Source organism: Canis aureus, chromosome X (genome assembly GCF_053574225.1).
Source record: "Canis aureus isolate CA01 chromosome X, VMU_Caureus_v.1.0, whole genome shotgun sequence".
Taxonomy (NCBI): domain Eukaryota; kingdom Metazoa; phylum Chordata; class Mammalia; order Carnivora; family Canidae; genus Canis; species Canis aureus.
In genome coordinates, this window is record NC_135649.1 from 108,984,058 (window position 1) to 108,998,114 (window position 14,057).

Genomic DNA, 14,057 nt, shown 5'->3' on the forward strand with positions numbered 1-14,057 from the left:
GAACCTCTTCTCTCATTTCTGTTGAGTTTGGGGGTGTGGTTTGAATCATGCTATTTTTCCTCTTTGTATGAAACAAACCTCACTATGTGTTGATACCTTTTTTGGAAGAAAGACTTGACAAAGTGGCTTACTTTTTCACTCTTTATTTAGAGTTCTGTGTCACTACCATCTTTCCTCTCCCTACACCCTCCCCAACATGCCTCTCTCACACACAACCTATTTAATTTCTTCTTAGTCTCTCTAAGTGTTTGATCCTACCTCCCACATCTTCTCTATAAATCCTTCTTCAGTTTTGTTTTTCCTCCAAATTCTTCCCAACTTTTCAAGATCTAGAGGGCCTTGAGGCATCCAGAATTAAATACAGAGAAAGCCAATTTACCATCCCCCACCCCACCCTTGATTCATACATCCCATGCCTGGGGATTTGTGTATATCTGGGGAACCGCATAAAGGCACCTCATCTTCACTTGCTCTTAGCCTACACCTTTGGTCATTCACTCATTCAGCTAATATTTATAGGCATTTATGGCATGCGGACTCAGCTCTGAGCCAGGTGCCAAGGAGTGAGCCGTACCTGGTCCCTGCCCATGGGAAGCTTATGGCACTGTGACTCAAAGTTGGGCATTTTATGTGGAACGATTTCATTCGTAGACCTAAAATAACAGGATACATTTGTGCTTTAAAGAAGTATAATTACTCTCTTCTGTTTGTTCCCACCCATCCCCACATGGCTGTGTCCTTTGAATTTGTATTTGCTCTTCCTCCATTTAGCGCCCATAGGTTTTTCATAGCAAAATGGGATCGTGGATATGGACCTATTCCTAACAGGCCACTCCAGGGAATGACTGGGCAAAGGCACCTGTCAGAATTCCCCAGCCTGGGGCCTCTCATCCTAGTCTGAGCTATTTATGTTTATTGAATTCATAGAGCAAGCTTTGATTGGCAGCTCATGAACTGTAGGTTACACAGGAGGAAGCTGGCTTTTTGAATAAAATCTCAAAGCGAGGGGATACAGGCATTGCAAGGTGGTTAAGCAGTTAAGCTTAGATTAATAAGAAAGCTTAGTTGGAGGTATTATTCTAGGTAATTGGATTTTCAGATAAAACAAAGATTAACAAATAAGACCTTTTAGTTTTAAAACTTTGCTTACAAATCCCTAGATATATTAGTTTTCTGCCTTAGAAAATCGAGTAAACAGAATAAAATAAATATGGTGTGATGTAGGCATTATTTTTCTGTAATGACACCAGTGATGATTCTAAATGGAACATTTTTCCCACCACCAGGGTAGACAGCAGAGAGCTGCGGCTAAATACGAGCTCACCCAAAGAGATCTCTGGAAGATGCTTTGTTTAAAAAAGATCCCTTGCCATGGGAACTCTTATTTTCATTTGCTTTATCCTGAAATAGCGAAATTCTAGCACAGGAGTCATTTATATCCAAGTGAACTCCAGTGAGTTGGTTTACATTCATCCAGCCTTTTGATATTCACAGTGAGGCAGAAAGGGTAGGAGTATTATCCCCATATTTTACCAAAAGATGCTGTCATTCTGTACATATAGCTTAGTGAAAATAGAATCTACAACAGATGTAGATTGTCCATGGCAATGAGGGTGAAGATTTAGCAGTTGGTCCCACAATTAGAGGTGAGCTTGCCCTCTGGCAGGCAGGGGTGTGCCCTGGAGCTGCAGAAATGCTCCTCCCTGGCCTGCAGGCCTGTGACCTCCTGCCCCCTGAATGGTTTCCTCTCAGATAAGTTCTTGCAGGCACTTCACTATGCCTTAGATCTCGTGGTCCTGGAAAATGATCCAAAGGGAATGGAAGAAAGGCAGGTTGGAGGCAGCCTCGTCTTGCCCTGTGTCCCTCCCCACTGGATTGTCAGCCTTGCAAGAGCAGGGACCGTGTTCGGCATGTCATCTAAGTTCAGCACCAAGCTCAGTGCTTAGTACACAGTAGCAAATGTTCACAGAAAGAAGGGAGGCTCCGAAGGATGGAGGGAGCAGGAAGGGCTGGGTGATGCAGGCCTGCACAGGTGACATGACCGACGGGCATCAGTGCAAAGATCTCATGGAAAGATCCCTGCTGTAGGAAATCTTGCTTCCTAATCCCAGTTCTGCCACTATCTTTAGTGCACAGATAATAGCACCCTTTCTGCCTCTCGAGGTTATAATGAGCAAACAAAACAGTAATATCGAGTGCTTTGAAAAGCATACAGCATTATGTTAACAAAAGCTATGTCAGCTAAGGTGTAATTCTGACAAAAGCGTTTTCTTTTGGCTTTATCCAGTCTTCCCTTTCAAGCCCTGATATCTTTGACTCCCCAAGTCCCGAAGAAGATAAAGAGGAACACGTTTCGCTTGCACACAGAGGAGTGGAAGCATCAAAGAAAACTTCAAAGACTGTTACCATATCCCAAGTGAGTGACCAGCCACGGCAAGGGGGTCCTGACAGCACGGACCCCTCCCTGCCTTTATGCGTACGCTCTGACGAGGAGTTACAAACCAAACAAGGATCAACAGATGTTGTAGTCAGGCTGCTATAAAAGAGAGCCCTAGATGGGGTGGCTTAGAGACAACAGAAATTTCTTTCTCACGTTTCTGGAGGCTGGAAGTCTGAGATCAGAGTGTCAGCACGGTCAGGTTCCAGTGAGGGCCCTCGTCAGGGTTGCAGACCACTGACTTCTCATTATAGCCTCATGTGGTGGAGAGAGGGTGAGGGAGCTCTCTGAGGTCTCTTTTCTAAGGGCACTAATTCTGTTCACGCGGGTTGCACCCTTATGACCCGATCGCCTCCCAAAGGCCCCACCTCCTAATACCATCACCACAGCGGGGCAGGATTTCCATGTCTGAACTTGGGGCAGGGTGGGGGGGCACAGACAGTCCAGTGCAACAGAGAATGCAAGGTTTTGTCACCCTTCAGTAACAGTTATTGCTTTAGTCCCCAAATCCCTGAAGCGTGTTTCAAAGTCCCTAAAATTGGACAGTCTCTCTGAGATAGAGGTTTCGTTGTTGATTTTCCAAGTTTTCTCTTGTGGTTTGATCTCTTCTTCATACCATCGGCCACACATAAACGTATACTCTCACACACCAACGTCACTGTCACCACCGTCACCAGAGCAGCTTGAAGAAGGAATGCACCACATACATCAAATGCTGTGCACCCTACCCACACGTCTAGGCTTTTGTGTTCAAAAGTGATGGTGTCACAGATTATGTTGAGGCAGCACACGACTTTGAATAACTAGTGGGGGGTCCCTTAAAGAAAAGCTGATTTGGGTTCATTTATTACAATAAATTTAGAGTCTAAAAGCATTTCTGTTTCATTGCATGCCCAGGAAATGGTATAGCTATTTTAAATCGCTGGCTTGTGAGAAACAAAGAAGACAGTGGGTAGCAACTGTGTGTGGCTCTTGAAGGACACCCTGTACTAATCCTGTTCACCCTCTGAATGAACAGGACTAGTGTTCTCATGCTAAGGGAACCCAGTCAATTGGAATTATTTTCCATACACATTAGCAACTGCTTTCTGCCTAACAGCAGAAAATTGCAGTCATTTTTTTAAGACACTTGAACCGGGAATTAACACAAAGAAATCACAGGGTGTGTGGGATTTTCCTTCTCGCAGATTTAAGAATTTACACATATGTCTAGATTTTCTTAAAAACCCGGGCTAAAGTAAGCAAAACTGTGATCCTCTAAAACACATCAATGGTAGTTATTCACAAAACTGAAGCATTCTTCCTTTATGAAAGGATTCCATTTACAGAAATTGGGCTTAGCCTCGGTTTCTGATGAGCATAGGTATGCCTACCGCTGCATGCTCTCTGCCTTCCCCGGGGTGTCTCTGGGGTGACACCTGCTGGTGGGCCGTGGCTCTTCGGGTTTCAGATTCTCACAATTCCGTCCCAGTAGTCTTATTTCCTTTCCTGGAAGTTGTCATGTCGTGTTGTCTATTGCTTCTATAAATTCCACCTGAACTAATCCGGTCAGGGTGTATGGTGGCTGATGCTCTGCGAGGGCTCGCGAAGGTTCTTGTCAGCTGCAGTGGGCTGAGAGAGTTGCTTGGGAAGTGCTGAAGGAAGCGTTGGTTGAAGAGTTGTCTGGAAGTCAGTCTGTGAGGAGGACGTTGGTCGGTTGGAAGAGGCATGGGAGGATGCAAGCTGGGAAGTGGGGAGAAGTATGAGCCCAGGAACAGGCAGGAAGCCGAGAAAATAAAAGAAGCCAAGAATATGATGACAGGAAAGCATGACTGGTCACGCTCAGGCAGCCAGTCGTGGTATGGGGCTCGAGGGTCCAGCCGGCAGGGCAGAGGATTGAAGCCCAGGCCTGCCCGTTATTAGCAGTGAGACTTGGGGAATTTGCTGACCACGTGCCTAAGCCTCAGTTTCCTGCTTTGTCAGAAGCGTACGCCGGCTGATCCTTGGCATCTAGCCGACGGCCGGCATGCGACCGGAGCTCCATAAATGTCACTCCCTCTTCCCTCTTACTACAACTCCTACAGCAGTAAGCACAGGACAGCAGATCGCCGTGCCTGGCAGCAGAAAGCGCTTTTCCTCAATGGTAACTTGGCAGAGAAAAGGCGGGCAGAGAGGCTGGGAACGATGGCCCATCTGCTTCTGGCTCACTGTGCCCAGTCTCTCCCTCTAGCACAGCCGGAATCCGCACTCTCCTCCTCCCCGTGCCAGCCAGGCCCCTTCTTGGCTCTTGCCCTGGGCACCTGCTGCTGGAGGAGTCCCAGCTGTGTGCCGGGCTCCACCAGCAGCCTCAACTTCCCCGTCGCTCAGCCCCTCAGCTCCCAGCATCCTATCTGCTGCTTGCCCTCCTCCCCACCTGCCCTAGGTCTCGGGATCTCCCCTGCCCCGGGGTGGCCCTGCTCCCCTCTTCCTTCCCGCTCCCTGTGCCCTCCCGGCCTCGGCCGGGCCGCTCCTCCATCAGGCCTCCTCCGCCTCCAGCCTGGCCTGCTGCTGGTCTTTCCCCAAGGATATCATCCAGCTCGGCGTCTCCCATCTTTGAAAGCACACAGAACCCTTGCATGATTGCGCCTCCTCCCGAGGCTTCTCCGTGAACGCTCTCTTGCTCCCATCTTCCATCTTCAGCCAGGGTTTCTGAAAAGAGAGTCCTCAACGTGCAGGCCGCACGCTTCCCCTCCTGTCCAGGTGCTGACCCGCCGTGAGCAGGCCTCGGTCTCCTGTGCTGCATCAAATGGCCCCCAGCCCCTGTTTTCCTCTCAGCACCCTTGACCCACTTATCCAACCCTTCTTTTCCTTCTGGAAACCCCTCAGGTCTTCTGGTCTTGCTTCATCTCCTCGCGCGGTGCTGTCGCGGTCCCCAATGGCTCTCACTTCTCTTCCCACCCCGTCAATTCAGGGAGCCCCCAGGTCCCGCCACGGGCCTCTTCTCCCCAGCTTCGGGGTTATTCACCCCCACGGTGCCACTTCCTCGAGGGATTTCTCTGGCCCAGCTTACATTTTATTCCTTGGCTCTGCCCCCTGGACACATCCCCCTTGGCTCTCCCTCGGGCTCCCGAAACTCAGTGTATCAAACTGTCCTCCGGGCCTTGGGGCTGTTCCTCCTGCCGTGAAAGGTACAACCTCCACGCCTGCTCCCTCCGTCCCCACCCGTGGCCCTGCAGCCTGTCTGGAGCCACATCTGCGGGGTGTCTGCTCCCTGAGGCCAGGCACCCCATCTCTCGTTGGAAGAGCCTGCCTTCGCCACATCTCTCAGAGCTATCCCTGCTCTGTTCCCTTGGCCACCATCTGTCAAAGCCCCACCATTCCTAGCTTTCATTGTAGGAGAACCTCCCAGCAATCCTGTCAGCCTCCAGGCCCTGCTGCAGCCAGAGTCGTCATTAGCTTTGTGCAGGATGCTTTCACCCCATCCCACAAGCCTGCTCTGCCTCCCCAGCCTGAGCCCCCCACCCTGTGCTGTCCTTGCTGCCGAGTGCCCGCTTGCCATGTGTCTCATGCCTTTGCCGAGCCCATTCCCTCCTCCTAGAACCTTTCTTTCTGGTCACCCTTGCTTTTCTGGCCGCCTCCTCATCCTCCTCCAGGATGGGACTGTCAGCAGCACCCTGCCGCCTTCCCTCGGGGACAGTCGGTCCCTTTTGTGTACTTCTGTGGCTCTCTGTGCTTCCCGCCCTGTGTGCAGAACCCCCACGGCTGCAGTGTGTCGGCTAGTCTGTCCTCACCTTCCTGTGTTCTGAGCTCTTGGGAGCTAGGAAAATGCTTTGCTCACTTCAGAGTTTGCAGAGCCTAGCAAGCAGGTGGGCCTCCAGACTTGTACATTCAACCAGCTAGGGACTACCTGTCCAGGTGGGTGGTCACATTTAAAACACACAGGAGGAGGCACTTGAAGCGAGGAGGCCTGTGCCAGGTAGGCCTCTGGGGGCTCATGGGTGAAGGGATGAGTGACAAGTGTGTATCGAGAGGTGAGTACAAGGATGTAGATGGAGGACTTCCTTGAACATGAATCCCTGGCCTGAATCCTCCCTGCCTTCCCTCATCACAGGTGTCCGACAACAAAGCATCCCTGCCACCCAAGCCAGGGACCATGGCTGCAGGTGGTGGTGGCGGGCCAGCCCCTCTGTCCTCGGCAACATCCTCCCCCCTGTCATCCTCTTTGGGAACAGCAGGACACAGAGCCAACTCCCCGTCTCTGTTTGGCTCGGAAGGAAAACCAAAGATGGAGCCTGCGGCCAGCAGCCAGGCGGCCGTGGAGGAGCTAAGGACGCAGGTCCGCGAGCTGAGGAGCATCATTGAGACCATGAAGGACCAGCAGAAGTGAGTGTCTGGGGCCCAAGTTGCTCTCCACTGGGCCAGGGCCTCATTCTGCAAGCCTGGGTCCCCCACCTGCCCAAGTGTGTGGCCCGCTTCCCCAGGGTGGTGGCAGCAGGTAGGGGATGGGCTTGAACCTGAGAGGCTTCGTGCCACGCAGCTCCTTGTGTCAACCAGGTCTGCTGCATACAGGGAGGGCACGGGCTGGCCACCGGGTACACAGCAGTCACTTACCAGGACTAATGCACTCGGCAGGCTGCTAAAAAGAAAGATCTTTAAATCCCCATAAAATACGGTATGCATGTATACCACTTCTTAATAAGCCCAACAGCCACCTTTTCCTGTAGCACCAGAAAAATTGCAATTTCTTCAGTTAACTGTCTGATGAAATAATTGGCTTGCATTTAGAATCTTTAAACCCAAGACTTTATATTCAGCAAGATGTTCTCCCCATGAGACTCGGGGCTCTCTCCATGCATGCCTGCACACGCTCTCCACATCCTTGGTCCTCAAGGAGCACTTAGATGAGGAGAAAGACCTGTAAAAAATAAACAGCACACGTAAATATTACCCGGGATACCGTATGCAGTGACAGAAACAGTGAAAGGGTTAGAAGTCGGAAAGTACTTAATCTGAGTAAACTGAGGCTCAGAGTTAAGGCATCAGTTAGCTCTTTCTTGGAGGAATTAGCAGGGGGAAGCGTCTATAGAGGTGTTTCCTGAATGGGATTTTGAAAAACGATGTAGAATCCACCGAGAGCAGAGCAGTGCAGTAGACGCAACAGTACGAGGAGGTTCGTGGGCACAGCCTGGTGGCTGGTGGCTCAGTACAGCCCTGGCGCCTGGCCTCCTGGATGGGGAGGTGCCCAGGGCAGTGGTGGGTGATGGGCCAGAGACCCGCCAGCACACCCTGGGAGCCTGTCTGCAGCTAGCTGAAGCCCTGGCACCTGCCTCCCTGCGCGGAGCTAGAGAGCCCTGGTGTGTTTTGGGGCCACGTACTTTGAGCAGTATTGTTGGGTTAAAAAAAAGCTGATTTCTTCTCTAAAGGACAGCTCAGCGCCTTCACTGTACATCAGGAAGATGGAGAGGATAATGTATGCTATTTTTTGGAAATGTGCCTTTTCTCTAGAGCACCCTAGGACAAGGGTTATGAGCAACTCACTTGGCACATTATGGCTCCGTTCAGGTTCTGCTTCACTCCAACTGGGAGGGGCCGTATGAAACTAGGCCCCCTGTTCTCACCCCCTACCTGGACAGTGCCCATCAAATAACTGTAGAATCAGCAGGATGGAGCTAGAGAGGCTCTCGGGGCCAGCCAGGCTGCCTCTCACTCGTCAAAGCCCCCAGCTCCTCTCTGGGTCTGCAGGTTACAGGTTTGGGTAACCACAGGCCCCATCCATGTCCGGATGGCACGTGTCTCCTGCCCAGTGAGCCCATGGCCCCAGTATATCCCAGAGCACTGGGTCTCAGCCTTCTGCAGAGGACCATTATTGGATCAGACTGGCCTGGATCCAGGTCTTCAGCCCTTTGGGCCCTCCGAGGGGTACCTGGAACGGCTGCAATGGCCTGTGCCTGCCTCAGAATGAAGACGCCCTGGTACTTTGAGGCCTCTCCACCCGGCACTCCTCCCCACTGTGCAGCCAGGGCATAGATGCCCACGATTGCCCTTCCCCAGCCCGTGTCTTCTTGAATCGACATGTCAGAGAGGTCCTGTCCCATGCCTGCCTCTCACAGCTGCCACGCCCGTGACCACGGGGTCCCTAAAACCTCTAGCCCAAGCTCTAAGCGTCCCCTCCCTCTCAGCCTTCAGCAGAAGTCCCTCTTGACTCCCCTCCTCCACACACAAGCTGCTTCTCACCTCCCTGCTCCTGCCCTAGCTCTTCCCCAGCAATCCCCCATCTTCCTTCCTCCTCGTGGGCTCCAGGCCCTTTTTTCACCAGTTCAAGACTTAGTGACTTTCTTTGCACTGGCTTCCCCAACTACGTCTTCCAATCTGTAGGACTCAAGGCTCTGCCTGCCATAGTCTTCCCTGAGTCATGCTTTCTGCTGAGGATCTCAGCTACTTGTTTCCTAAGCTCTAAGTAGTGCCTAGCTGAGATAGAGGTGCCTAGCATGGGCTTCAGTAAATACAGTAACGAATCACAACCGGTTAATGTCCAAGACCCCGGTGTGTTGACAGCAGGGTCAGGACACTAACCCATGTGCAGGGACCGTCACGGTGCTCATCTGAAGTGAGCAAATGTAGTATAACTTAGGCCATATTTATTATACTGTCTCTGCAGTCCTTGTGTTTTGATTTTCCAGTCCAGTTTGTAAAAATGTACATGGAAAATGGAACATCTGCTACCCTAAAATGGAGTACATTTCTCTGATCAGAGTGGCAATGGTAGCAGCATCCTAAGTAGAGAGTCCTGAGTTTGCAAGATGATTAATTTCGTTCCACTTCATTATTTAATGTTATAAAGGGCATTAGTTTGCATGTCCTAACTCATGTCTACCATCTCTGTGACATGATTACTGTATAGTTCAGCTATTTTAACTCCAAGATTTCAGGTATTACTATTTGTGAGATTTTGTGCGAATCTGTGAAAGCATAGCAGTAACCTTTTATTAATTTAAAACTGTGAAAGTGAAACATACATGGGGTGACAAAAATGTCTGCAGTGAGAATTATTATGTAAAAACATTTAAAGACCAGTGATCCTATAACAAAGGGCCAGCAAGAGGGAAGGCAACAGAATCTGAGCCTGGATACCTAGAATCTAGCCATCGGGCAAGTCAGGCCACTTCTCTGGACTCACCTTCCCCATCCTCTTTTAGGAGAAGCTTGGACCAATGGATTTCAAGGTCATTTCAGACCTTCTGTTTGATGGCCACAGATTGGGGGAGCCCAGAAATAATAGCAAGCCTCTCTGTCTGCAGTAAATGTCAAGCAATAACAATGCAAAGAAAGAACATAATGTTTTGTCCACATGTTTGTTGTAAAAGGCTCAGATGGATTTTGTGGTGATGAGAGGCTTCTTATCCCTTATTGGCGAAGTCCGGGCTTCTGTTTAATTTCATGGCCATTTGCTTTTCAGACGAGAGATTAAGCAGTTACTGTCAGAGTTGGATGAAGAGAAGAAAATCCGGCTTCGGTTGCAGGTGGGTCCCTCAGGGTCCTGCTGCCTCGTGAGAGGCTCAGTCAGGGGTGGGGACCGCCTCATGGCTTCATTTTGAAAGTAGATGATGGTTACTTCTCTGCAGATTCAGATGTGCTTCCCCTGGCAATTTTCTTAGAACTGTGTAGGCTCACTTCGCATCCTCTGCTGCGGTCCAGGAGGTCTTCGGAAAGGGAGCCAAGAGTGAATGTGACCCCAGTTGGGGTTCTCATTTGGAATTTATCTGAAACGTCTCCTCTCTGAAAAGTTCCCTCCGATTTCTAAAGGCCTCATTATAGTAACTGCCAGAGGGCATGGTGCTGGGGGTCTTCATTGCCAGCTGGCTTCTGTCATTGGAACTCCAAGGACCACAGCTGTCCACACTCAGCACTTGCTTTTCATCTCTTCTCCCCGAGGGCCGTGTCAGTCCTGCCAGGGCATCAGAGCCCTGTCCCCCTCCATCCCCTGAACCAACTCAGCCATTACCAAATGGCAGAGAACATGTGGGAGTTGCAAAAGGCCAAAGGCAGACTTTGAGCTTTCATCCAGTTGGTGTCCTTGGTGGTACCTGGGACCCATGCTTCCCATCACTTTGGGGGGCACTGAGAGACACCCCCTTGGGCCCGACCAGACACCACTGCCTTCCAACACCGCTAGGTGGTCCAGCCCATCGGGACAGCCCACTCTGCCCCCTGACCGGGACACTGGAACTCTTGCTGCTTTTGACAAATTTTGGCTACGGGTAGCCTGAGAAGGCACATCCCCACCATTTCCTAGCGCCGCGTGTCTGTGTGCCTGTGCTTTAGGTTTCTGTCACTCTGGCCTCGTTGTCCGCTCGTCATTCAGATGTCACTTCACCCATTCCACCTTGAAGAGTGTCAGGTTGATTATCATCTTTCATTCGACCAAGTTGATTATCTTTCAGCTTCTCTCAAAGCAGTGAATTCATTATGATTTTGTCCGGCTCTTGTTTTTCCTTTATAGATGGAAGTTAATGACATAAAGAAAACTCTTCAATCAAAATGAATACTTGATCAATGAAATGTCACATTATTCATCCTGAGTCCAAGACTCAAATTTTCCGCCCCAGCCAAAATAACCTTGTGCCAAAAGATTAAAGGTTTGCCTCCACACGTCCCTGTTTGAAAGATTAGCACAGAAGTCTTGATAGCACAACACAAATTCCATCCAAGAGGAGACTCTTCCCCCGGTATAATCCTGGGCACAGCACTGGTTGTGACTTAGAGCGAATTGTGCTAAAGGCTTTTTTACTGAGATCTCACGCGAAACGAAAACTCAGGCAGTTTAGTCCATAGTGGTACTATTTTGATGATATTTTCCATTAATAAAATGTAATTTCCGATTATTCGTTTACAAGCTTTATAATTTTATGATTTTTTTAATCGTGTTTTGTCACAGAGTCCCCCAGTGTCTGTATCACACATAGTCCAGAGCGAGCGTCCCATTCTTTTGCTTCAGGCAGAAAACTGCCTCGCTTTGTGTCCCCCCTAGGATTCTATTACATATGCAATTTTAGGTCCGACCCATCTCTTCCCCTGCCAGCTGACCCCGCCACCCTAAGATAAATTTTAGCTTATATATGATGGTATATTTACAAGAGAGAGAAAGAGAAAACCTGGTATTTGCAATGACCTGTGCCTTCTTTTTACCACCCTCTTGATTGGAGCTTTTGTGATGCAGCTACCATGATTCAAAGGAAAAACAAACAAAAAACAAAACACCTTTTTTTAAAAGCGACTTCTCAGAGTCCACTAGAGGCCACTGTCTTCGAAGCTTCTGTCACCTAGCCAAAGGTCCCAGGAGGAGACAGCTGTGAAGCTGGGCGTGCTCTGTGGTACCAGCTATTACGTCGAAGTCCTCCTAGTTGTAGGTTGTTCATGGAACTAGAAGTGTCACCCTTGCTTGATTTTTCATCAGCCAAGTTAAACCCCTGCTTCCTGTCCTTTGCACCTTTTGCGTGAACAGAATATGCATTATGAAAGCAAAAATAAATAAACGTAAAATGCAATGAAAACAAGGGGGGGAAGTTGTGTTATTTTCTGCCCTGGGTTGCCCGTGTGTGCTGGTGTTCAGACTGTACCCACATAATGGCATTTGCCTTGTTCTCCTGTAACCCCCCTCCTCAGGTCCGAGAGAATGGGGGGACGCTGTTGTTGAAGTGTAGCCATTGGATCTTTCTTGCATTTATGGAATTGCTTTCTCCGTCCCAAGGAAACCAGTGTTTGCCTGTCCGCTCTATCTCTGTAGCAAATGAACAGCTCAGCCTTAGACTATGTAACTGTTTCCTCATCCTTAGCTGAAAATAAGGGGGTGTACTGTATCGCAAGATTGTTTGGGGACTGGGGGGTGGGGGGTGGTCCCTTCAGGACCCCTGAAGGTGTTTTATGTGTTTCTCCAAAGCTGCTTTGTCTATTTCCTGAGTTTTAGAGTGAAAGTACTAAATATTAATGGATTTGCACAACCGCAATGAAGGAGAATGGATAACATGGAAGGAGTGATGCAAAAAAGAAATCACCACATGTTATTGGTTATCCAAAGTATTACAAACAAATGTCTCTTCCTTCCTCTCTCCCTTCCCCGCCTTCCTCTTGCCTCCACGCTCATCCTCGCTGCTTGAGGCTACTACTTCCCCCCGAGTACTGTCCTTACAGAGCCCGACACCCTGTCTTCCAGGATGGGGGCATGATGACAGGAAGGGAGACCATAAAGAAAGAAACCCCCCGCCCTGCATCCCCATGTCTGGACAGATCGCCTTTTCATCAGCCTTGCTCACAGGGTGCTTGGGGCCGGGAGCACCAAGTTTCCGAGGGCAGCGTAAGACATTCCTGAACCCCTTCACTCTTCTAAGCATTTCTACGTTAAACTTAAAGCCTTGAGAGATTTCCCACCGCCTAGTGTAAGAATGAGGATTGAATTCTTTGACATTTGGATTTCTCATTTACTCATCGTGAAGATCCCTAACGCTCTAGTTTTATATGATGTGTATACAGAGTAGGATTGTTATAATGAAATTGAGAGGTTGAGCGCCCTCGTGGGGCACTAGCAACCTGGAATGTAGAGGGCTATCATCTTCCCCTTGTAGAAGCCACGGGCTTTCTTTGTATGAGGAGAGGGCAAAGTGATTCTAGAAGGAGGAGTTGGCCTAACTAGCTTCCTTACTGCCCCTTGGGCTAACCAGCCAGAGGATTCTACATTATGGAACTGCTGAGCCACTGTCCGAACAGCCACCACCTTGACTCTACAAAATGGACCCGTCAAGAATATTGAGAAGCTTGGAAAGATCACTTGAAAAAATTCTTTTGCATTCAGCATGGACTCGACCAGCATCTATGGAGATTATTTTTTTGCTTCATTTTCTAAAATTGTATTTAGAAAAGTCTTAAGTATTGTGCTTTGTAAAGAAGATGATTAAAATGAAATTTTGTGAAAATATTTTTGTTCAAAGTTGTCATGGTCCAAGAGGAATGATTTCTTGGAATTCAAACCATTTTTCTCCATTTTACACAATTTGATTACTCTTCTAGAAATGTCTTTGGAAGACATGGAATATAGTACCCCTCACCCCACTTATCTTTCCCAAGTGAACAGAAATAACCCATTAAAATCCATGGCTGTGAATTCCATTTTTACATTGTTGGATTTTACATTCATATTTCGGCAGAAAATTCTAGTTAGGTCTACATTGTTTTTTAGTGTAAAAATCATTAAATTATCATTATTCAAATAATTGTGTAAGGCCACTTTTATTCATCCACAGCCCTCTAGACAGCATACTTAAGTACCTGATTTGTTTTCTTCCATAAAGACAGCCTGTATCTATCATCACATGTGTGTCTTTGGTTACTATTGGTGGAGTTTTATTTCCTTTCATAACCAGCTCCTTGATGGGAAAACCACAGGGTGTGTAATTTATTGCTCACAGTTGCCACAGTCTGTATTAAAAATAATCCCCAGGTCCCACAAAGCCCTTTGTATCCTAACCTGAGGTCACCAGGGTCTCTGTTCTGTATCAGATTAGGTTTTAGTTCTCTAGCTATTTTCACACAAATTAATGTCAAGATATTTTAGACCAAGAGGGGCTGGTGAAAAGCTTTTCTTTTTGGTTCGATACAAATGAGACGTGTA

The 14,057-nt window shown here is 48.7% G+C and overlaps 1 protein-coding gene across 12 annotated transcripts in view; it reads left to right on the forward strand.

The window, feature by feature from the left end:
• Window positions 1–13,364, forward strand: part of SH3KBP1 (SH3 domain containing kinase binding protein 1) — a 339,190-nt gene extending 325,826 nt beyond the window's left edge. For 9 of the 12 annotated variants that reach the window (XM_077889066.1, XM_077889065.1, XM_077889069.1 and 6 more), the window contains 4 exons: window positions 2,288–2,416; window positions 6,507–6,778; window positions 9,852–9,915; window positions 10,896–13,364. In XM_077889066.1, the coding sequence (XP_077745192.1) occupies window positions 2,288–2,416; window positions 6,507–6,778; window positions 9,852–9,915; window positions 10,896–10,937 (507 nt within the window). In that variant the 3' untranslated portion in view covers window positions 10,938–13,364. The remainder of the gene's footprint in view (window positions 1–2,287; window positions 2,417–6,506; window positions 6,779–9,851; window positions 9,916–10,895) is intronic. The other 3 variants (XM_077889068.1, XM_077889070.1, XM_077889071.1) reach the window with 1 other exon arrangement.
• The last annotated feature ends 693 nt before the right edge of the window (window positions 13,365–14,057 follow it).